This window comes from Cryptomeria japonica, chromosome 9, assembly GCF_030272615.1.
Source record: "Cryptomeria japonica chromosome 9, Sugi_1.0, whole genome shotgun sequence".
Taxonomy (NCBI): domain Eukaryota; kingdom Viridiplantae; phylum Streptophyta; class Pinopsida; order Cupressales; family Cupressaceae; genus Cryptomeria; species Cryptomeria japonica.
In genome coordinates this window covers 640,612,744-640,638,600 of record NC_081413.1, presented here as the reverse complement: position 1 = coordinate 640,638,600, position 25,857 = coordinate 640,612,744, and the positions used below count along the sequence as shown (strand labels likewise).

Genomic DNA, 25,857 nt, shown 5'->3' with positions numbered 1-25,857 from the left:
CAAAACACGAATTTGCAAGAGAGAGGTATTTCACATTTTTCAAGCTTGGAAATTTAACCGAAAATGATTAAATTTCTCAACCGTAAGGGAAGAACAACAATTTCCATCTTAGCTAGTAATCGAGATTAAAAATCCCGAATACTAGCTAAGATGGAATTTTGAGAAGAACGATGCAATTTAACAATTGCATTTCAAAGGGAAGATTTGTTTCATGAAAACTAATTTTAAGGGAAGAACAACACATGTGAAGAATGCAATAAATAACAAAAAAAAAATGAAGAAAACATGAAAATAAAAAGAAGAGAAGAAAGGAAGAACATACCTTGATTGGAAAATCAAAATGCTTCTCCAACAATGCAATACTTCTTGAGATGAAGAAGCAAAACTGAACTTTTAAACCCTTATCACGTTTTTGTGAAAATGCCCCCAAAAATGGTAGCAATCTTAAACTTGCAAGAGTAAAATGCCAATGAAAGTATTCATTTCAAGTTTGTTGCAGCAAAATGATCAAGGTATTTGCTAAAGCAATAATACCAAAGGTGCTTGAAGAGGTATCAATGCCAAAAAACGCAGCCAAGAGAGTCACGTTTTTGTGAAAAAACGTGGCATTCATTACACATTCAATGCACCATTAAATGGTGCGAACCTGCTCTTACCCTCCACGCCTTAGGAAGAAAGGCCAAAACGATTTAGGAGTGTGGGCAACATTGAAGATTTAACCGCTCAAATCGTGGCATTCATGAGGCACGTTAAAAAAAACGCAGTTGCTGTTCCTTAGGGTAAAAACCAGCGGATTTGTCTTTGAAATGGCATGATAGATGTCAAAAAATGCAAGAAGATAGGATGCAAACTCAAAACGCCCCCATCATCCAACGATTCACCCACGAATTTCGCCTTGAAAAAGTCCAAAATCGCTTCATTCTTGCATTTCGGGTTTTGAAAAATGAATGACAAGTTCGATTTTCTTCAAAGGAAGCAAATCGGGTTTTAAACATAAAATGACAAGTTCGATTTGCACTTTTTCCTCATTCATGCTTAAAATCGGGTTTTAAAAGACAAACTGCAAGTTTAAAAATTCACTTTTTCACTCATTAAGCCAAAATCGGGTTTTTTTGGACAAATGACAAGTTTAAAAATTGTCAAAAATGAACTTTATGCTAAAATCGGGTTTTAAAAGACAAACTGCAAGTTTAAAAATACTTGTAAGGGGGAAATAAAATCCCTACAACAAGTATTAAACACTTGCACACATGTAATGGGGATTTAAAATCCCTATTACATGTAAAACCCATTAAAGTAGGGGTTTTTTGGACAAACTGCAAGTTTACTTGCAGTTGAGCTAAAAAACTCCTATTTTAACTAAAAATGACCAAAAAACAACAAAAAGATAAAAACATTAAATGGGAAACTAAAAATAAATTACAAGTGACATATTTGAAATAAAAAATGCACATGTAAGAGATCAAAAATTCCCCTACAAAGACCACAACAATGAATATCATTAAAACTTGCATTTTGAAGAAAATTCTCCACCTGCAGTCTGGGTTTTAAAACCCGAAATTGAAGGAAAGGCATGGCAAACGAACCCAGAATTTGACGAAATTTGAAACGTAGTTCGAGGATGGACTGAGGATTAAGCCAGTCCAAGGATTAGTTGAAATTCTGCCTCGGGAAGCGTGCCATAGAGTAAATTTTTTCATTTTTTCACAAAAATTTCATCGTAGTGGTCCTTCATTTTTGGAAACAAAAATGAGGACAACAAGTCTACTGGGGAATGTTAAAAGGGTTTCAGGAGGATAAATTATTCAAGGAGGATTCGTTTTGCTTTTTCCTACCTGAAAAAATCTTGAAATTATTTCGTTATAATGTATTAACTCTTTATGATATTTTTAATGGGAGTCTACTGGGGAATGTTAAAAGGGTTTCAGGAGGATAACCTATTCAAGGAGGATTGGTTTTGCTTTTTCCTACCTGAAAAAATCAAATTATTTCATTATAATGTATTAACTCTTTATGATATTTTTAATGGGAGTCTACTGGGGAATTTTAAAAGGGTTTCAGGAGGATAACCTATTCAAGGAGGATTGGTTTTGCTTTTTCCTACCTGAATGCTTAAAAATGGATTCTTACAAGGGTTAAACAGCCAAGAAATATGAAATTGATAGATATATAATAATATTTTGCTAATATTCGAATGGTGAGTCTGGATACTGAAACATGGAACAACAATGACTGTCCATTCACTTGTATTACATAGCCAATTGACTTTGTTATACTTGAATTCAAAACTTCAAGGAAATACTGTTAAATGGTAGAAATTTTGGAGGCATAGATGCCTCGAATAGAATTGGATCAACTGATAATTGAAGTACACACCCTTATTTATTTAATGAAATACAGCTGAGTTTGTTAGGATAATGAGTAGAAGTTGCTCTAAAACAATCCATTTCAATTGAGCTTAGCATATATTGTTTATTAATAGACTATGAAATATTTCAAGGTTGCGATGCATTGAGATCACTGAAAGGTAACTAACTTGTTGCCGTAGTATTTGTTATAATAGCTCTTATTAAAGTTCGAGAAAAAATAAGTTACTGCTTTTTTCAGTTAGTAATTGATTGTGTTTGTGTTCTCCTGAATTTTTATGACTAGTTTTATGTTTAGGTTTTGACAAAGACAAGGTTACATGCAATGGTGATCAGTGTTTATACTACTGAATGGTGGAAAGGAAAGCATATGTGAAATCTGTAGTCCTTAGCTAAAGGATCTTCAGAGATATTAGTGTATTTTGTACAAAGTGCTTTTTTGTTTGGAAATTGAAATTGATAAAACTATGTCTTTCATCCTCTTGAAATTGTTTAATTGTTGATTTCTTCTTGTGTAGCGTAATTTTATGATACAAATGGTGGAATCTAACTAGCTTTTTCACAAATAGGGATGCTTTTTGATGTCTTCGACTACTTCTAGCGTCGATATATCTCCAAGTGCAAGGGCTGAAAACATGGTAAGACCTTGGGAACTAAATAAATTTGAGAAAAACTGCTTGGAAATTTATGCTGATAATTGAATTATAACATGGACTGAAGTTCTTTGTTGATTTGCTAGAATAGTTTCAAATGATTTGAAAGGATTCAATTGGAAAGTATAATGATGATGTTGACTTTTAATGTCCTTTAGGCCAAATCGGTCTGTAGGACCTGTTAAAATGTATCATCCAACTCTATAATTTACTTTGTATTTGGCTTCTTTGTCCTATGTATTAGTGGAGTGCTCTAGTTATTATAGCCATCCTTCCTGTTTTCCATGTCTTTGAACTCTTCACCCTGTTCTGTTAAATCTAGAGTTTGTGTTCCATTTTCCTTAGCAGCAACAAAGAACAGCAAACTAGCACTGTGGGGTTAGTTTGGATGTAAATATGCTTGAGCACTACAGGTATGCAATGGTCGAGCTCAATATTCTTTATAAATTGGATCATCCCACAATTGTAGGGAAATTTAAATGGCTTGCCAAACCTTCTATGAAGGGATTAGTACAACATGTGATCGCTCATGCCATATTTACTAGAAGACAGGTTTTATCATTATGTGATATTACACTTCTTTACATTTTAATGGCTGCCTGTTGACTATCCTTAGTGTCCTGAAATTTCTCATTGCATAGAATATACGTTGTGTGCATTTCTCTGACATGTGTCTAGACAAGGGTAATGAAATCACTGATAGCAAACATCAATAATAATTGGGCACAGAATAAGTCAATCATAGGGAAAATCTTCATAGATTTTGCCAAGTAGCTACCATTTCCACCTAGTAGGTGCCCCATGAATAATAATTGGGCACAGAACAAGTCGATCATAGGGAAAATTTTCATAGTTTTCTTTATCATTCCATTGATCTTTTAACAAGTATCTTTGGTCTGCTTTGGGAGTTATCACCAATTTTTAATTTAGACTTGAAATTCATTGTAAATGTGAAACAGACTAAGCTTTTGTTTCTTGCAGGTACTATTTGCAGATGCATTGTATGGAAAGAAGGAATACCGAAGAGCATTGGTAAAGTTCTAGATTCCAACATAATCCATAATTTTATCCTTCCAGATGTTCCTTTTGTAGTGCTGCAAACCTGCAAAAGCTAGTTGCTAGCTTGATAGTCTCTAAATGTCACTAAAATGCAGGAGGGCCCTTGTTCTCTGGATCACTTCTATTGTTGCATTACCCATGAATCGCGAGCTGTGAATATTTAACTGAACATTAAATTTTGCAAATAGAGTAGTAAAATACTAGTATTAACTGAGTGGAATGCTTCTCCAGCCCAAACTAGCTCCATGGTTTAGCTTTACGTAGGATATGTGTTAGCAGTGAGCAGCAAACTTGAAGTTTTGAGAAACCAATAACTCTCTAACCAAGGGGACTGCCAAAACCAACAATATGTAGGTAATTGCATTTAGAATAGTTTGTTTCTGCTTTGAGCAGAGATGTAATATATCTGTTTATTATAAGTAGTGGTACAACCTGTAATGAAAAGCTGATGTTTTAAACGATAATTTATTGAAATCCATATGCGAACTGCAGGCACATCAATATTGACAATCCCTATGCTAATGCATGCCAACAATTTTCATTGACAATTCATGCTGACACAAACTAATCAAACATATATTACTAGTAATTTATTGTTGATAGGTATTTCCTCATTGCCCAAATTTCTTTCTATGCTGTGTTTATTCTTCAGATTAGCAATGCCACCCTTAATGTTCTGGTTATCTCCAACATCAATTGTTACATCATGGCCTTAGGGGTCCCTTTGTCCAACTGAGTGTATGGTTCCACTAGTTGGGAGTTGAGAGTCCTAATGGATCACCATATGCAATGAGGTAATAGTTTTTTTTGTCTTTGGTCTCTCTAGGTTGTGTCGATGGAGAAGTACTTATTCTTGGATCTTATGGACTTGGATTATACATTAATTGCTTTGAGTTTACCTCTAATGTTTTCAGTGTTATTGTTTAGTAATTTTCAGATTCAAGTATAATAGGAAATGTGCTGCAAATAATTGATAATAGGATATAAGCTTCTTGATTCAGCGGTAAATGTGGATGATTGGCCTACTCGGTTATGCTAAGGATGGTAAGTATTATGTGAAGATAGGATATAAGCTTCTTGATTCAGTGGTAAATGTGGATGATTGGCCAACTCGGTTATGCTAAGGATGGTAAGTATTCTGTGAAGATAGGATATAAGCTTCTTGATTCAGCGGTAAATGTGGATGATTGGCCAACTCGGTTATGCTAGGGTAAGCATTGTCTCCCAAAAGCAGTGTCCTTTGCGTGGTTGGCGATAAGGGGTAGGATTTTAACATGTCGATTGAAAAGAATAGGATTCAATGGACCATTCAAATGCCTAATGTGTGAGTGAGAGGAGGAGAATATTGACCACTTGTTATTAAATTGTGAGGTGGCAAATAAGTGCTAGAGGATGGTGACTCAAAAATTGGGGTGGAGTTGCTCTTTTCCTACAACTTTGAGACAATTCTTCCAAGGATGGTATAAAGAGCGACATACATTGACTTTTTCTAGTATTTGGTAGGTTAGCCCTTTTGTAGTTATATGGGAATTATGGAAAGAGTGGAATAGATGAATATTCCAAGAGAAAAGAGAATTGACTTCTAGATTATGTAAGAGAATTGACAATGCAATAGGAAAACTGGTGAGCACTGCTGCTTCTCAAATCAATCAAAGGAAAACATCATTTTCCAAGGAGGACAGTTGAATTCAAAATGAATGGCCATTTATCAAATTCTGGCCTATTAATGGGCTTGATTGGGTTAATCCAGTCTCTTGCAAAGAGAAATTGTTGGAGTGGTCCAAACCGAGGGAAGAACGGTATAAAATTAACTTTGTTAGGGCGTTGAAGGGCAATCCTGGACCTTTGGGTGTCGAATATGTGGCACGAGATTGGGAGGGTAATATTTTAGCAATTGGAGCCTCAAAATTATCAAAGGGAACCAATAATGAAGCGCAATTTCGAAGATACAGCTTGAAGGTGACTCTTTGGTAATAATAAATGCCATTAAAAAGGGTGGAATTCATGCTTGGAATTGAAATAAGTATGTAATCGTTGCCAAGCAATTAATAGCAACATTTAAAGATTTTGAAATCTCGCATGTGTTGAGGTCAGGGAATGAGGTGGCTGACAGACTGTCCAAATGGGCATTGACGTTAAATGATGGGCCGAATGATGGTATGATGGAGGATTTTCGAGATATTATGCTCGATTCTTGAGATGGTGTGTACATTGTCATTATCAATGGTGTTAATGAAAGAGTGAGGTTGGCAGAGTGATTTGATAAGGGTTGTCAAGGACTATAAATAAAGCCTGCGGAGGAAGCATTTGGATGTCATTAAGGAAGACAGGTGGCGATTGTAGAGAAACATGGAGGCCACATTTACATTGCTCACGCCAAAGCAACAACTCGCATTTTTTGGGCAAAATCACAGAGAAGAGAATTAAAACTCTCTTCAAATTTGATGAGGATATCTTTGTGCAAATCATGGAGATATAGTTGTTTGAAGACTTTTTGATGACAAAACACAGATACAAGACCAACATTGAGATTGTGTCAATGGTGGTGGCATGGAGTTTAGAAGTTCGCTGGAAAGAAGAAATTGAGTGGGTTTTGAAGGGATGCGTGGACAATGAATGGTTGTATAGTTTGTAGACGGTGCTGAAACATGCAGTCTTGAGAGCATGGTTTATGCCCATGGAGGTGGTGAAGGGTGCAAACGAGGAGAATCCCCAACAACTGATGTTGTTCATGCGATGGGCGGAGGAGACCGACAAAGATGAGTGACGTGCTGAGGCAAACATCAGTTGGGATTCATTGAAGCATTTTTTGTAGGAGAAGGATCGAGAACGAGCAAAGGGAAAAGGAATGTGGAGACAATGGATGAACTAGAAAAAGGGTTTGAGCCGAAGGACCACTAGATGAATGGGCCGCTTAAAGTAGTGAGGAAGAAATGATAGATGAATTGTTTTTATAAACTTTGTTCAAATTCTGTTTTTTCTGTAGATTCGAAATAGTTTGATATATGCTTTAGATCCTTATACTATGTAGGTAGGGTTTCGGGTGGCAGCATACTTGGCACTATATACTGGATAGATGTAGGTAGGGTTTCGGGTGGCAGCATACTTGGAAGTATATACTGGATAGATGTAGGTAGGGTTTCGGGTGGCAGCATACTAGGCTATGGACTCCATTAATGGAGCAGTTTTGATTTTGTTTTTTGTTGGTGGATAGATGAAACAATGGCGATTGTAATTTCTCTTTGAACATTAATAAAATATATATTATTACCTAAAAAAAATTAAATCTAAAGTCTAACCTTAAACATAAAAGAAATACCTAAAAAAGAGACATACGTTCATCATCATAAGTGGATAAATGGTCATGGAACCTTTAAAATCATAAGTATCAACATTTATGTATTTTTTCACAATTTATTCACTTATTTATTCTTTTTTCATCTTAGTGCATTATTTTTTCATTCCGTATGTAACCACATTCTCTACAAAAATTGCTTTAGTAGACAAAATCAAGAAAAATGCTATAGTTTTTTCATGAGAATGACCTAGAGTTGTGTTGATTCTTCATCGGGTTCACAATTTGATTGAATGATTAGACCAATAGATACTTCGTGAGTAGTGTTTTTAATAAATATGTCCTTTTTATAGATGCGTTGCAATATATAGAGGCATTAAAAACATACTAACTGTTTCATTTTGTCTTCCCATAGGAGGAAAAGTGCAGCTTCATTGCAATAGTAGAAAAAATATTGGGAAATTCATGACAATTTTGCTTGGGTTCATTCTAGACAAACCCACCATGATTTTCAAGGACCTTAGATGGATCCCCATTTGAATTGAACTTGGATTCGTATCTAGTTTGGATCAGATCCAAACCTATAGGTTTAGGGGGCCAAACGAATAACATAGCCATTTTTCATAATTTGATCGCTTTTAACCAAGCTTCAAGACTCCTCCAAATCTTTCAAAAAAATGCTTGGCTTTTACACTTTTATATTTGATTGTTGTCAATTTTTTATTCCTTTTTTTAATTAATAATTATATAATATTGATAAATAAAATCATTACTGCTTTCAATTAGAATATTAGAAACATATAGGATCCTAAAACCTTGACACTTACCCATAAACAAAACTTTTGGAGTTGATGAAACCTTGAATAATAAATCCCACAATTATACTCCACACTTAATTTCTCAATAAGCATAATTAACTTTTCAATAAAGGAAATGATGGATATATAGCTACTAAATTTCAATTCAATTAAGAGGAAAATAATTAGGGATGTCTTGAAAAGGTTTACATTTGAAGCAACAAGTTTAACTCACCAAAGAAGAACTCTATAAGAGGAAAGCTCAAAGATCGTAATGATTGAATGCAAAACCAAATATGTAAGCATACTTAATTACATGCTCAATTACATTTAAAATAACAAATAACAATGAAAGCCAGATCAAAATTATCAATAAATTAGTATTTAAAAAATTAATCACAAGTTATTAACTTAATTTGTAAAAGAATTGTGTTTTTGTTAAGCACCTTATAGTTCATGGTAACAAAATTCCCTTTTACCACATAAGAGAGAACACATGATCTCAAAACCCAAATCTACAAGTGGGTGGATCAGAATTAGCAAAAGCGAAAGCAATTGTTGAGGGAAGCAGACCCATAGCCTTGCTGTGTTAGCTCATTGTTGTATGACATAGCTTCGTCGTCAGGGAAAACTAGTTCTCCAATGTACCAATATGAACCATTGTTGTTATTCAAGATAAAATGCACAAAATCCTTTTATCTTATAGTTTTTGGAAATGATATATTAAACATTGAAAATTGTTAAAAAATGCTACATGTGATTTTAACTTGATAGACAAGAATAAAAAGGTCAATGGATTTTGAGTGCAATATAAAAAAAAGGCGATTTTTATGAGAAAAAAAATGCCAACAATGGAATTTTCTGATTTTGCCGATTAATTGTGCATTTTTGATGATTTTTGCTTCTATGGCTAGGACAATAAATGAGGCACAATGAATGCTTAGTGGTCAGGGTTTGGGTTTGATGGTTGTTTGCATGGCATGTATGAGATACATGAAGGTCCACAACTACCAATATGTAAAGAAAACAAGTTTCAATTTGTTAGTGAACTGGAGAAATTGGATGTTTATGATCTCTTTGCACTAAGATAACATTGTGTAGAGGGTGCAACAAAGTCTGATAAGTCTTGATTTGTCAATTAAGAAATATTCAATGAATGAAAAGTCTACAAAATTGGGGTTAGAAGCATGGTTTGCACTTTAAGGTATGGAGGAGCAAAGGGCACCAATTTCACCAATTTTAACAAGAATCAAATACTTTGAAATTGTTGTGGAAAAGTCATGACTTGTGCACTTTCTACATATGTGAAAATGGCTGAATAAGTGTTGACGTGTTTTTTGTACACTATCAAACACAGAATAAAATACCCAAGGGTACCTTATCCTCTCTTGAGTAAAGCCTCTGAATGCTGAAGATATCGCGAAAAAGGATCAATCAGGGTGACTTCAAGGTTCTTTGTTGTAGGATCTCTACGTGTGGATAAGCACCAGTGGTCGTTGTGAATGCTGTTTCTTCAAGGGGTCTTACGCACTTTCTGAGAAAGCTGGTCCGCGTTACTCTCACTCGACTGCAGGAACAAGATTTTTCCTAATGCTAACAAATTCTAAAAAAAAAATAAAAAAAAATCAAAAGATAGGGTTTCAAGAGATGAATTCTAATCTAATCCTAAGAATGACTCAATGTAGGCTAAACTTGGTAAGATTCTACCAATTTCAGTATTGCCAAGGAATTACAACTTTACTGGAATTGATGCGATCTTCTAAGGTGATTAGTGATTTTCAAATCATCAACAATTATAGATACTATCATAAAGATACATATCACTATTTCAATAACGATTGAAGTTTCAAGCAATCTCAATATCTCCAGTTGACCACACAAGGTGTCCTTACAATCAGTAAGAAGCTAGTGGTTTGGAACGTGAATCTTACCAAAGATCGAGCACAACACTTAGTCCTTCAAACTTAAATACTACTTCAATTGAGCATGATTCAAGAAAGTAAACAACCATGAAGATAGCCACAAGAATTGCAATAAAACACCATAACTTCAATATTTTATTGATCTCAAAGCCAAAATAGACAACAATTGTTCAAAATTCTTTCTTCACTACTCAATCTTGCTACAAAATAACTTTCTTCTCTCCAAAGCTCTAACTATTATCTATCTCCTTCATATCTAATAATAAAAAGAAAATGAGTGAGGGTATATATAGCATCCTCAATTACAATGAACGACCCATATCGAAAGAAGATCAATGGCTGAGATTCTGACACCTAAACCCTAATTAGGGTTTGTTACAAAAAGTTCCCTTTTTAGATGAACATTATTAAATGCATAGCCAAATATTTAATTGGCACAAAAATCGAGGAAACATAGACCAATGATAATTAAGATGCCACATCATTCTATAACAATTGTTCTTCTAGAACCTTGTTCCCTTTCCAATGCTCTTTCTTAGCATATGCAATGAATCTGGACACAATTTCTTCAATCTCAGCAATAGGAATCTCGGGAAGATTCTTCATTCGTTCCTCCAAGTGGATAACCTGATCAAAGGCAGTGAGAAGAGCTGTTTCCCATCCAGGTTCGAGTTCTTTGATCTTCTCAATCAGGAGCATAATAGTGAACATTAGATCCCGTTGCTCATGTGTGATGACATTCTCATCTTTGCAAAAGATGACCTTGACTCTCTCTTCCAACTCCTTGAGGTCCACATCTGTCTCAACTTCGATCCTCCTGCCAAGAATGGTACACAACACTTCAAACACCTTATCCTGAATTGGATGGATGACACCTTCAACTTGATTGCATTTGGTGCAGATGTCTTCAAAAAGAACTTCTTTCATTTGGAGTAGAGTTGACCACTGAAGTAGGGTATGAGCTCCTCCATCCATTATCTTTTCTTGTGCTAGGATCTTCCTTGGTGTTTGCCTGATTACTTGCAAACCAGGAATGATAACATCTCTAGTGTGAGCGAAAGCGGCTACAGTTATCATTAGGTTGTGGACGATCTCAAGGACCTGGATAGCTCGGTGGACTGTCTTCATCATTCTTGTTGTAAATTCAACAACTACCGTGTGGGATTTGTCAATCCAAGAGCTCATAAGCTGAACCAAGCTCTTGACTCTTTCTGCCTCACCAACTGATTCAAGGGGAAGTGCCTGCAAAGGAGATACTGCTGGATCCTGACGTCTCAAAGGCTGATTGAGATGACTAAAATAGCCTCTCCAAGCACCTCTCTCTCTCTCTCAAGCTTTCTATTCTTTTCCATTTCTTCTTTAAGTTTGCCCTTAAGTGTTTTAAATGAATCGGTTGCCTCATCCACTGCCTGTTTAGTAGTGAGTGGACCAAGCTCAAATGTTTCTACATCATATTCAACTGCAAGGATTTCACCTTCATACTTGTCCACTATTGGTGTAGCTATCTGTAATTTCTTGGATCCTGTCTCATCTCTGATCACCTTGGACATCTTGGTGGCCTTCTTCTTCTCCGTTACTTCTTGAGAATTTCCTATAAGGCTCTCTAAGTCAATCACATCTTCTTCATCTTCAATCACAATCACCTTTGTCAGTCTCTCTTTTAACCAATCCGGAATGGCGGATCGTGTCTCTCTAACTTGTATTTCCTTAGGTAACAGTTCATCTTCTTGGAGAGGAGATGTCACCTCATCATCATTTTCTTGATTCTCCTGTAGCTCATCAATTTGTAGCGGTTGACTTGATGAATGTTGAGATGTTTGTCCCCTCTCTAGCTTATCATTCTGTATCATGGACTCCATAGATTCATCAATCTCAGCTACCATCTTCTCTTGACCTTCAGCTTGACTTGCCTTCTTTCCATGTCAAGAAGATGAACCTGATGGGCGATCTCGATTGGCCTCTTGCTTCCTCTTGGAGGGTTCTCTTTTCTCAGGTCTTTCTTTCCTCTTTGCGCCTCTAGGATGAGAATTGTCTTCACTTACGCTCGCTCCTCCTTCTTCTGGTGTTTCCTCCAAAGTAAAAGTCATTGGTATGTTCTGCTCTCTTAACTTCTGATGTTGTACATCCACCCATCTGCGAGTACATGACAAAACTGGAGTCATCAAAGCTCTCAAGTCCAAAACCTCAGGTTCATTCCAATCTATCTTCACTGCTTTGTCTTCTCTGTCATAAGATGACTGGAGATGTCTACCGCTATCCTATGCTTGATCAGCTACCCTATAAACTTTGCATTTCCTGACGAGATCTAAGGGTAGCCTGGAATGCATCTTTCTTTTCACTTCTAAATCACTTGAGAGATTCATCCAAAAGTCCTCTACCTGAAATTCGTGTTTGTACTTCTTACTCACTGTCTCCTCCATATAACCATGAGGATCAAAATTCTCCCTCGAGGCAAAGAATGTGAATGAATATAAAGCCAATTCCTTCTCTGCATCCTCCAAGGCTTGAGTATTAGGACATACCTCAACTGAATTCCCCAATATGATGGGCACAGGAACTCCATGTCCATGCTTGTGTCTGGATGCCTTTGCATAAGCTGCCAACTATCTAGTCACCTCAAGTAGCACTATCCTGTCTGTCGGATACCTCGGCAACATGTAGGGAGGTGAAGGACACCCATGAATTCTGATATATGTAAACTTTTGAAACTGGATGAACCATGCACCATACTTCTTCACAAGTTCTTGTGCATCCAGAGATAGTCGATTATGAATCCCACCTTGCAATATCCTAGTGATGTTCATTGTGAAGGTGTCATTGACTAACTTGTAGTCACCTCTAGGAGGATGATGCAAATGAACATAAGAGTCACAAACTCTCACCTCTCCGGGTCCTCTTCCGATCACTCCTCTGTGAGGTAGCCCTGCATATTCGAAACTCCGGATCAGGGCATATATGACATATGAGCTCATGTGGAATGATTTAGTAGGTCTTAGCCTTCTCAACTGCACATCCTGACAATGGCTAATAATTCTAGCCCAATGAATCGTTCCTTTTCCTTGGACTATCACTTGGATGAAGAAGAACATCCACTTTTCGAAGTAGAAGGCTTGAGGAGCCCCTGTAACTCGATTGAGCAAAGTTATCAAATCTTTGTACTCCTCCTGGAAGTCGATCCTATGTGGTGTGTTGGGAATCTTGCTCAGGCGAGGACGACTTTTGAGCAACCAATTCTTATTGATGAGATTCAAGCAAGTGTCGGGATCATCCTCATACATTGACTTGGCTCCTTCTAAACTTTTGTAAATCATATCTTTATGGTCTGGAAGATGGAGAGCCTCACTTATAGCCTCCTCTGAAAGGTAAGCCAAAGTGTTTCCTTCCTTGGATACGATCGATCTCGATTGTGAGTCATAATGGCCGGCACACTCGATCATCAGCTCATGACACTGGACTGCTGGAGGGAAACCGGCCGCCTTGATGATGCCACTTTCAATTATTCTCTTCGCGACAGGTGATGGCTTGCCAATGTAGGGGACCTCTCGAAACTTCTTCACACTGAAGTTTCCTAAGTTGGTATCTCCGATATTGCTCCATTTGGACACGATCCTGGTCTCCAATTCTTCGTTCCTTTGATCTTCCTTCATGAGAGCCGGGCGACTAGTAGATGCTCCCGCCTTTGGAGTCGCCATCTTGACACCTCCTCTTGAGTACTAACTCTAAGAAATGATGCAAAAATAGGTGAATTTCGCTAGGGAAAATGTAGATCAAAGCTCTCCCTTGAATAAAATGCGCCTCCTTTAGCCTTCACAAGAATCAACTCCACCACCTTCTAGCCTCCAACACTTGAAAGAAAATCGCTCCAAGCAAACCAGATTTCGCACCTTTAATCAGCCTTCCAAATTCGCACTTGAAGCAATGATTGAATGATTTGAATTGTGAACAAACACCTCCAATATATAGAGCGCTCACCCCTTTGCTCCCTCTAGGCCGACTTGGCAAAAAGAGGTTAAAAAATAAATAAAATTCCAAAAAGGAGGGGCCGACTTGGCAAAATAAATAAAAATAAGACCTTAAGCGCACCATATTTAATTTTGATTTAATAAAAAATTAATTTTAAATGCCTCCAAGATAGAAGTTCGATTTTTAAGGCTTAAAATTAATTTATTAAATGCCAAAATGTCTTTCATTAAATGCCAATTTAATTTTAATTTTTTCAAACACCTCAAAATTAGCAATTTTGGCGATCTAATGCAATTTGGAGGATATTAATTTTTTAAAACAAGGCTTGGTGAAATTCCATGATGATTTCGCCCTGGACCCTCAGCAAGGGTCAGGAGCGATTTTTTCATTTTTGACTACAAATCCTCATTTCCTTATCAAGACACCTTCTCAACTAGCTAGATCATGTTAATGCCTCCAAAATAAGCAATAAAATTTTCTTTCAAGTTTTTTCGCCCTGGACCCTTAGCAAGGGTTAGGAGCGATTTTTGATAATTGCCTTCAAATCTTGCATTCTTAACATTCCTTCTTCACTTTGAGGCAATTTAAACATCATTTCAAGCTCATGTCTAGGCTTAGATTTGTCCAAACTCGGAAAAAAATGTCCAATATTAGGCTTTTCGCCCTAGGCCCTCAGCAAGGGTCAGGAGCGATTTTTCAAACCTGGCTTGATTACTTCCTCGTTGATTGTCCAAGTTATATTCAATGGGTAAAACACACTTGCTTTCACCTATTCCAATTATAAAATCACTTTGACTTTGCAAGAAAATGTGCCTTTTGAAAATTTCGCTCTGGACCTTCAGAGAGGGTCAGGAGCGAATTTTGCCCTCTAGATCAAAATGCTTCACTTTTCATCATGAAATGTCTTTGCTAAGGAAGATTTCATCTTGTTTCACGCTATGAATAAAAATTCATGTCCAAGAAAGGTCCAAAAAATGTGCATATAAAGAATTTCGCTCTGGACCTTTAGAGAGGGTTAGGAGCGAAATTACTCTTCTTGGGCAAAACTCCTTCAATCCATCATCTTCAATCAAGTCTGGATACTTTATCACGCTCATCTCATCCCCCACCATGCCTTTGATATCTTAATTTGACCAATCAAGGTCAAGAATTACTCCAATAAGTTTTTTCACCCTGGACCCTTAGCAAGGGTCAGGAGCGATTTAATGATTCCTACAAGATCCTTCATCATTTCAAGTTAAAACTCCTTCAGGTGGGTGGAGAAAGTCATTCATTTTCCATTCATGCCCAACACTTGGTCCCTTTTTCGCTATAAGATGAGGGAAATCAAAATTTCGCCCTGGGCCCTTTGCAAGGGTCAGGAGCGATTTTTCCCTTAGCCTTCAAAATTCATCATTTTTCATGCCTTCAAATCTTCAAAAGCATCAAGTCACGCCCAATCATCCCTCCTGGAGACCTTGCACAAAACAAATTAGAAAAGTCAGTGACAAAAATGCCTTAAATAACATTTTCGCCCTGGACCCTCAGCAAGGGTCAGGAGCGAAATTACCCTTTCTGGCAAAACTATTCAAAATTTAAGTCTCCAATCACTTCACAATGCAGAGTTAGGTCATTCTCAAGGCCAGGAACCAGTTAGCAAGCCTCCTCAAAACAAGAATTTGTGTTTTAGGATGAAGTTCGCCGTGGACCCTCAGAAAGGGTCAGGAGCGACTTCTCTATTTCAGGCATCATCTTGCTTTAAAAAATTCATCAAAACTCACCTAGGCAAGAACACAATTTCGCCTTCAAAAAATATGCTAACACTTAGCCAAAATTGTGAAGGAAATCCAGTCTACAAGGATTTTCGCCCTAGGCCCTCAAAGGGGGTCAGGAGCGAAATTGGCATTATCAGGCTCTTGATCTATTTCTTCACTTATTCAACTTAGCCCACTAGACTCACTTTCTTTATTGACTGTGTTTAACTGACTTAGACCAGGAAACAACTGGACCTTACCGTAAAGACCTTCAATCTAGACTTAACCTGAGACCTATTTGACTCCCTTGACAGGCTTACCTTATTTCACAATCGTCTCAATTCTCGGGAGGACGCCTAACAACTTTCAAAATTTGACTGGACTCATCTTGAATGACATCAAAAGAAACCCTAAGGTTTAGCCCTAGCCCAGACAAACCACTCACTCACTCAAAATCCTAAAAGCAGAGAGAAGAACAAGCAAAACAAAGCGAAAAAGAGGGGGTCCCCATTTTGATGGGGCGATGTGTGAAATGGTCACAACAATAAGGCCGGGCTTCTTGATTTTGGGAAAACACTAAATTTTAAAATTTTTTGAAGGGCAAGATTACTTCAAAGATACCAAATGTTCACCAAAAGGTTTACGACTCAATTTTACTTACAAAACATTTTTTTTAATTATATATATATATATATATATATATATATATATTTATATATATCTATATATAAATATAATTGACATGATTCGAAGAATAATAAAACAGGATAATCTTGATACTTATCGGGTGGTTAGCAAGTCGAAGCATCATCGCTGTTAACAAACGGCGATCATTGGAACGAAGGGCCATGTCCCCGTATGGACATGACTCTACATGGCATAAGAGGTCATGCCCCTACGTGGACATGACCCTCTGTTGGTCTACATATATGTCCATCGACACTTGCTGGGAATGAACCAGTTACAGTGGCAGTTCAAAGACCAGCAACACTGTCAATATAACATTGAACGTTGATTATTATATATGCTCTTCAAAATTAACACATACCGCAGTAATTATATTAAAATCTGTCTTCACTGCGTATTGCCATACTGCTGTATTCTCTATCTATGATTTATATTCCTTAACATGGTATCAAAGCCACGTTGTTAGAGAAACAATAAAAAGAAACAAGAAAAACAAAACTCTTTTCTGACTTGCATTAAGAATCAAAGGAAAGCAATCATGGTGAACAACGTTAGAGTGGAGGATAGACTTGAAGGCGCAACCAACTTTGTCTCTTGGAGAATTCGAATAACAGCAGTTCTTCAAGAACTCGAATTAGATACATACATAGAAGAAGACACTAAGATGCTTGAAGACGAGCCAGAGAAAACAACCTGGAAAAGACACAATAACAAAGCTAAGAAAATCATAATTGATGCTGTTAAAGATCACATTCTTCCCACCATCTCAAAACTTACTACAGCTTATGATATGTTCAAGACCATTTCAAACTCATATGAAATAAATAATGCAAGTAGGTTGCTCACCTTAAAGCAGCAATTAATGCATATCTACATGAACAAAGGAGAATCAATTACTTCCCGCATTACCAGGAGGCCCGTCTCCTACCCCTGGAGATGCGTACCAGTACCGGAGACCCGTCTCCAGTACCGGAGATGTCTCCGGAAACTTCTTGATGCATAAGGTTCTTTTGACTGCCGTCTCTTGCCATCTCCAAAGTCTCCCGACCAAAAAATGAAGTCTCCTCCTAAAAAACTTGGGGCAAAATGCAGTAAAAAGGCAAAAAAAAATATAAACAATAAATAAGAGAAGCTTACAGCAAAGCGAAGCCGTAGGGAAATAACTAATAAGGAAATTGTTTCGCAGAAAGACAAAAATCCATGCAAGTCCATGCAAAGTTATAGTGATCGGATCTATTGATAGCATAGACTTTTTGTGAGGACTGATTTCTTATCATTGTAATAGTCTAAATAGAAATTGCCTTCACCATTTAGCAGACAATATTGAGTGTGCTCAACATCTATATTACCTTACTTTCACTAAACAATTTAGACCGGCTATTAACAATATAAACAATTTTAATTTCAATTTTTGTTCAATTTTAAAGTTAATGTTAAATTTTACCATTGTTTCTGTTTCAAAGTTCTCTGTCATGATATGTTTTAGAAATTATTAAATTATATTTAAAATAAAATCGGCATCTCCAAGTACCCCCGTCTCCTATTTTTGAAAATTAGCCGTACCAGTACCGGTACCAGTCTCCGAAGTCTCCAAGTACCCCTGTCTCCTGGTAACCTTGATTACTTCCTATTTCATGAGGATTTCAGAGTTAAAAGACCAATTATCAACTATTGGAAATAATGTAGATGACTTGGAGCTATCTCTAATAGCACTTAAGGGATTACCATCTAGTTGGGAATCTTTTATTCAAGGCATTAGTGCTCATCCGACACTACCAAAATTCGATCAACTCAAGAATGATTGCACTCAAGAAGAATCTTGACTAATCACAAGAGGATTGGGTCCAAACAAAGAGGGAGAAATTCAAGCACTACATGCTAACACAAGCAACAAAGAAAAGAAAAGGAAGTTTAAACGGAAGAGAGGAAATAACCACAAAAGCAAAGATTTTCCCAAGATTCAATGCTACAAGTGTGATAAATTTGGACACACTCACAGATTGTGTCCAGAAAGAAAGAAAGCTCAAGCAACCATAGCTGAAGTCAAGGAAGTAGAGAATCCTCTATTTTTCCTAGCCTTATCAAGTGAACTAAACTCAAACAAGCATATGTGGATCATTGACAGTGGAGCCTCTCGACACATAACTGGATTTCGAGATCAATTCGAAACCTTTGAAGGCCACTCAACTGAAGAAGTTACAATAGGAGACAATTCTACCTTTCTAGTGAAAGGAATTGAGACCCGCTCAATTCAATTAAGAACAGGAGTTACCTTTCAATTGAAAGATGTTCTTTTTGTACTAGGTATCAAAAGGAATTTGGTCTCCATTTCAAGACTAGCTGATCAAGGATATCGTGTTACCTTCCATGAAGATAAAGTCCTAGTCTGGCCTAAAAATTCTAATATAAAGAATGCTATTCCTATAGGATCTAGAGATGGTAGTTTATACAAATTATGTAATATTAAAAAACAAGCACTAAATCTGGAAGTATCAAACTCTAATGAAATTTGGCATATAAGATTAGGACATCTTCGATTTAGTGCCCTACCTTCTATAGGAAAGATTACCACAGGATTACCAAATCTAAAATCTGGTCATGTTGGAACTTGTAAAGGATGTGCTCTAGGGAAGAACTCAAAAGGGTCCTTTCCCTCAAGTGAGCACAAATCAAAAATTGTACTAGAACTTGTCCACATTGATTTGTGTGGTCCAATGTCATTACCATCACTAGGGGGTTTCTTGTATTACGTGATATTTGTTGATGACTACTCTAGAAAAATTTGGATCTATTTCATAATACTCAAGGAATAAAATGAAGTATTATCAAAATTCAAAGAATTTAAAGCCTTAGTGAAAAATCAAACTGGGAAGAAAATAAAGACTCTAAGATCAGATAATGGGGGTGAATACATCTCTGAAAATGTTAAAGAATTCTGCATTTCTGTTGGGATTAAGAGGGAGTGTACTGTATCTTATAATCCTCAATAGAATGGAGTCGCAGAAAGAAAAAATAGAACCATCATCGAAGCCGCTAAAGCAATGATGCATGATCAAAATCTACATATCTCATTTTGGGCTGAAGCCTCAAATACTGCTGTATATATTCAAAACAGATGCCCTCATTCAATTCTAGAGAAAATAACACCTGAAGAAGCATTTACAGGAAATAAACCAGATTTAAGCCATCTAAGAATTTTTGGTTGTCACGTGTATTTTCACATTCCTAAAGAAAAGAGAACCAAACTAGAACCCTCCGGGAAGAAAGGCATATTTGTTGGCTACAGTGAAACCACTAAAGGATATAGAGTTTACATTCCAAGACGAAGATCTATTGAAATCAGTAGAGATGTCAAATTTGAAGAAGATGTTGCTTATAAACTATCTCTAAGTGCAGAAGATGATCTAATTGCAGAATTAGATGAAAATTCTACAATTGAAAATCAGAGGGAGAATAGCATAGAAAATCATGAACTTCAATCACCTAATTTCGAGAATGCTGGAAATCCTAACAACAAGAAAAAACCACTATGGGCAAGGAAGATGATTGAAGAAAATAATGTGGAACCCGATGAAATCTTCAAAGAGAATAAGAAATCAAGAAGTCAATCATGCTATGTTGCACTCATGACTGAACTCACAAAATCCAAACCATCAAATGTTGAAGAAGCCTTAACCTGTCAAGCTTGGAAAGATGCAATGATTGAAGAATACCAATCTATCTTAAAAAATGATGTCTGGGACATTGTATCTAGACCAAGAGACAAATCAGTTGTCTCATCAAGGTGGTTATTCAAAATCAAATATGCACCAGATGGTAGTATTGAAAAACACAAAGCTAGATTCGTTGCTAGGGGTTCTCTCAAAAGGCAGGAATTGATTACGAAGAGACTTTTGCTCCAGTTGCCCGCTATACTTCTGTAAGAACCATCATTGCCATTGCAGCTTCCAAAGGGTGGAAGATACACCAAATGGACGTGAAGACCGCTTTTTTGAATGGAGTTCTTGAGGAAGAAGTTCATATAGAACAACTTGAAGGCTTTGCTACACATGATAAAAATCTCTGTGTGTAGACTAAAAAAGGCTCTCTATGGCCTTAAGCAAGCTCCCAGGGCATGGTACGGAAGAATAGATAGTTATTTATCCAAACTAGGATATTCAAAAAATGAAGCAGACTCCAACATATACTTCAAAATATCGGATGGTGACATGTTAATACTTGTTCTTTATGTTGATGACTTATTAATAACAGGAGAAGATCACCTCATTGCACAATGCAAACAAGATCTTGTGGCTGAATTCGATATGAAGTATCTAGGTCTACTACACTATTTTTTGGGCCTAGAAGTATGGCAAAAAGAGAATTACATTTTCCTAAATCAAGGAAAATACACCACTGATATCCTGACCAGATTTGGTATGATGGATTGTAAGCCTCTATCTATCCTAATGGAAACAAATCTTCATAAGCTCAAAAGTGAAGCACTAGACTCAGAACCTACAGGTCCTACATACTATAGGCAGATTATTGGATCTCTCATATATGTGGTAAATACTTGCCCTGATATTTGTTATGCTACCAATGTGTTGAGTCAATTCATGTGTGAACCTAAGAAAATTCACCTAATGGCTGCTAAACATATTCTGAGATACTTGCATGGCACTATTGGACTTGGCCTGAAGTATAAAAACGTTGAGTTACAACTCCAAGGGTATTCTGATTCCAACTGGGCAGGAAGTTCCATTGATCGTAAAAGTACAAAAGGGTGTTGCTTTAGTCTTGGATCAGCTATGATATCCTGGTTTAGCAGAAAACAGTTAGCAGTTGCTCAAAGTTCCACTGAAGCCAAATATATAGCTGCGTCCATGGGAGCACGCGAGGCAGTATGGTTAAGGAAATTACTAGTTGGACTATTTGGGAAGCCCCTAAAACCCACTGTGATTCACTGTGATAATCAAAGCTGCATCAAACTTTCTGTAAATGCAGTTTTTCACAATCAATCGAAGCATATAGAAATCCCATATCACTACATAAGAGATATGGTAGACAGAAATGTCATCAAATTGACCTACATCAGCACTGAAGAGCAAAGTGCCGACATATTCACCAAACCTCTCGCAAAGTTGAAAGTAGAGTACTTTAGAGGTAAACTTGGTATGACTAAATTATAATGGAGATTTCTAAACATTAATTTTAAATCATATGTAATTGATATATTCATGAATATCTTGAACGCAATATTGCATATATGTGTTATGGAAGGTGACGATCGTCCATGTGATGTAATGATCACTATTGTAAGGTGACGACCTTCTCAATAGCCTGATCGGTTATCAAGATTGACTACATTAAATTGCTGTCCCGGAATGTGCCGGAAATCTTGATACTAAATTTGTTGTGATTGAATTGTTATCATATGTCATAAATTATGATAACAATCGTGTCATGATTGACTACATTAAATTGCTGTCCCGGGATGTGCCGGATATCATGATACTGAAATTATTTCACCTCTGATTATGACAAATGTTACAATTGTCAATAGAATCAAGGTTTTTATCTGATAAGACTTCAAGTAGTTGTTGTCCTAGTGTGTTGGATATCAGATATCCTATATCTCCTTAAGATATGAAGCATTTCAGTAGTAAGTGTTACTGAGTGAATGATCATGTCAAACGAATATGTATATCTAGAATTTGTTGCTTCTTAAACTTAATCATAAATTCAATCCTCTTTTGCTAAGAGGGAGTGTTAAGAAATAGCTTCATTCGGATTGAAGCGATTCCCATATATATATATATATAAATATAATTGACATTATTCGAAGATAATCCCGATACTTATCGGGTGGTTAGCAAGTCGAAGCATCATCGCTGTTAACAAATGGTGATCATTGGAACGAAGGGCCATGTCCCCGTAGGGACATGACTCTACATGGCATAAGCCACGTAGAAGTCATGCCCCTACGTGGACATGACCCTCCGTTGGTCTACATATATGTCCATCGACACTTGCTGGGAATGAACCAATTACAGTGGCGGTTCAAAGACCAGCAACACTGTCGATATAACATTGAACGTTGATTATTATATATGCTCATCAGAATTAACACATACTCACTGCAGTAATTATATTAAAATCTGTCTTCACTGCGTATTACCAGACTGCTGTATTCTCTATCTATGATTTATATTCCTTAACATAATGTTCATGAATAAACTGTAATCATCAATCTTTTCCAGCTATCAGTATTCTGCTACGTGTGATATATTTTTACATTTCTGTCAAGTTTTGTATCCTTGCTTAGTTGCTGAAGTGTACCTAGGTGCTTTAGAACTAAGAACATCAATGCTTGTCATGTTTAACAGAATGTTTACAGAACAGCATATCACTGTTCCAAGCTTATTCCTAAGCAAAGTGTAAGTGGATCAAGAAATATTTTACCTACAGGAAATAGGATATCTTCAACAAATCCTATCCATGTTTCACCCTTTAATGAGAATGAGGTAACATATGGAGTTTGACATTGTCCTATTTGGTTGTTTTGTCTCACCATCATTTGTTTTAAAGTAAATGAGTTAGATTTTATTCTTATGCTGGTTATATTTGTAATAATATTTGTTGCAGGTTAAGTTCAAAATTGGGCTTTGTCATATGGATCTCCATGACATTAGAGCAGCTCTCACTGAGGTCTGTTTTTCTCTCTCTCTTTATTATGGTAAGCATTTGTAGCTGTTTTCTAGCAATCATAATATTACATGCACTTTGAGGAGGTCATTTAGAGATTAAAATTTAGTAGAAATAGATTAAGAAATGCTACATATATATTCCTATATTAAGTTCTAAATTGGATTGGTGACCCCATTCCAAGATAGCTCTTTTAGGATTACTTTGTTTATTTGTTATAAATTCACTTCCTTGACCAACTGTAATAATCTCAATCAAATCACTATATTTTATGCTACATTAAAGATCATCATTATCCATTCACATTGATTGACTACAAGAAGTGGAAATAAACTTTTTACTTGAATTTTGGCTCCTCATTTTGATAATTTTGTTTTGTTTTTCATTAAACTTCCAGGAATATTTGAAGTCAAAGACATTTTAGTTGGTATGGTTCTTCATCTTTTAATAACTTAATGTTCTAGTGACGTTGTAAGCCCTGAGTGATATTATATGGTTTTTGATTGGAAACAATCATTGGATGTGCTTGGTATTCAGTTCTAAATGTTTTGACAGTACAAACAACCTTAGTAGTTGAATTTAGAGTTTAAATGGATATGTCTGCTAGTGTGGAGCACATGTTTTCAATTTCCTTATATATTGGGGATGTGGAAGAAATGGAAAAAGACAATAGAAGAATGAAGGAAGAAAAGGAAAAAGAAACAAAACATGAAATATTAAAATCCTAGAAGTGCTAGAAAGTAACAAAAATGAAAGAAAAAATAGCAAAAACCAAAATAAAAACCTAGAAAAAGAGTTACCTCTTGGTTCGAGTTAATAAATCTGCCAGATTAGTCAAAGATTATATGAAAGAAGTTGAAATCAACTGAAAAAAAAGTCAATGATTGAAGGGCACAATAGCATAATCATAAATGTGAAAAAAATAGGATTTATTTTGCTTTTGGAGGCTACAGCCTGTTTCCTTGTTCCACTATGTGAGTTTGCTTTCGTGTTACTTGGCGAGTACTGGCCCAAAACATCACTGAAGTCTTGAATTCTACTATATGCTCTCTAGTTCATTTTCAGTGTGGATGTTCTGGAGACTCCTCATGTAGCTTTAGTCACTTTTTAGATTTAATTTTAATTGGGAAGACTTGTGGCACCTACGTATGTAGTTATTGATTGACAAATATTATTAGCACATGGTGTTTTTGTTAGAATAATAATTCTTTATATTGTTAATGGTCAACTTCGGTTGTTAGATTTCATTAATGTATCTACAGTATTAGGTAGATAGAGCTAGATAATATCATTAATTTCTATAGTGTTTTGTATTTCTATAAATCGTAATCTTTACTAGTTAATATGAACTAAGATATTTTACCAGTGAATTTGATTTTCACATGGTATCAGAGCTAGGGCACGGGACCTTTTTTTCTCAGAAAATATGAATGTTTTTTAACAACCTAGGGTTTTGACCCTTTGTTAGGCAATTTTTTTTTCCGATCGCAGATTCTTGGTGGGTTTTTCGAAACCTCAATTGGGTCACCATCAGATTTTTTTTTCACCTAGGGTTTCTGCAACTTTGCCTAGGGTTTTGATCCTCTGTTTCAAGGCGAATTTTATTTCGGTTGTAGAATCGTTGTGGGTTTTTCGAGAGCTCAACTAGGTTGTTGTCGGATTTTTCTGGGTGCATCGTTTTTCGTGCATTTTTTGAGCTTGCATATTTGACCCCTTCGTTTTCAAAAAAAATATTCTTATTGCAGATTCTTTTTGGGTTTTTTTCGCAAGGTTTTTTGGGTCTTCGTCGGATTTTTCTGGGTCAATCGAAAATTTTACCTCGAAAGCTGTGCTAGGGTTTTTCGAGATCTGAACTGCATTGTCATCAGATTTTTCTGGGTCTTCCAAAAAATTTATGCCTCGAAAACCGTGCAAGGGTTTCAGTTTCTGCCTCTGAATCCGAGTTGTAGAATTTGTTTCTAAACACCCTCTGTTTTCATCCTTTGGTTTTCATACATTCGTGCCTTCACCAGTTCGACCTTGGGGTACGTGATGGCATCACTGACGAACATTATGCTCGAAAGCAGCGAGAAGTTTAATGGCCGCTACTACAACACCTGGAAACAACGTATGTTGATGATTTTTGAGTATCGATGTCTTGATGCAGTTGTTCCAGGCACGTCTCAACGTCCAGACATTGGTGGAAAAGATTAGGACAAATGGGATGAGCGCAATCGGGAAGCCATCATGCTCATCAAACTCTCTGATACTGATTAGCAGCTACCTCAGGTACCGTCCGACAAAAATGCGAAGGAAATATGGGATCATTTGAAGAGTTTTCATGAAACATCTGACAAGAGCAAAGCGTTCTTTGTTAAGAATATGCTCTTCATGATCATGATGGATGAATAAACATCTCTTCAAGAGCATCTGACAAAGATCAAAGATATTCGCGACCAGCTGGAAGCTATTGGTCGAAAAATGGAGGAAGAAGATATGGTGGTCATTACTCTGAAGAGTCTCCCACGCTTGTATGAGCATTTCATCGAAACACTCAATATCACTTCCACTGACGTCGATTTGAAGTTTTCCGATCTTTGTAACAAGCTTTTACAACAAGATCAGTGGCGACAACAGTTTGGAAGTAGTACTAGTTCTCCCTCCACCGAGCAAGCATTCTCTGCCAAATCTTCTGCTAAGAACAAAGGAAGGCTCA

General features: G+C 36.5%; 1 protein-coding gene across 3 annotated transcripts in view; it reads left to right on the top strand.

Moving 5' to 3' along the window:
- The window catches only part of LOC131030980 (anaphase-promoting complex subunit 7), a 184,826-nt gene that overhangs the window by 22,447 nt on the left and 136,522 nt on the right, over window positions 1–25,857 (top strand). For all 3 annotated transcript variants that reach the window (XM_057961965.2, XM_057961966.2, XM_057961967.2), the window contains 4 exons: window positions 2,936–3,004; window positions 4,001–4,051; window positions 22,844–22,981; window positions 23,103–23,165. In XM_057961965.2, coding sequence (XP_057817948.1) covers window positions 2,936–3,004; window positions 4,001–4,051; window positions 22,844–22,981; window positions 23,103–23,165 — 321 coding nt within the window. The remainder of the gene's footprint in view (window positions 1–2,935; window positions 3,005–4,000; window positions 4,052–22,843; window positions 22,982–23,102; window positions 23,166–25,857) is intronic.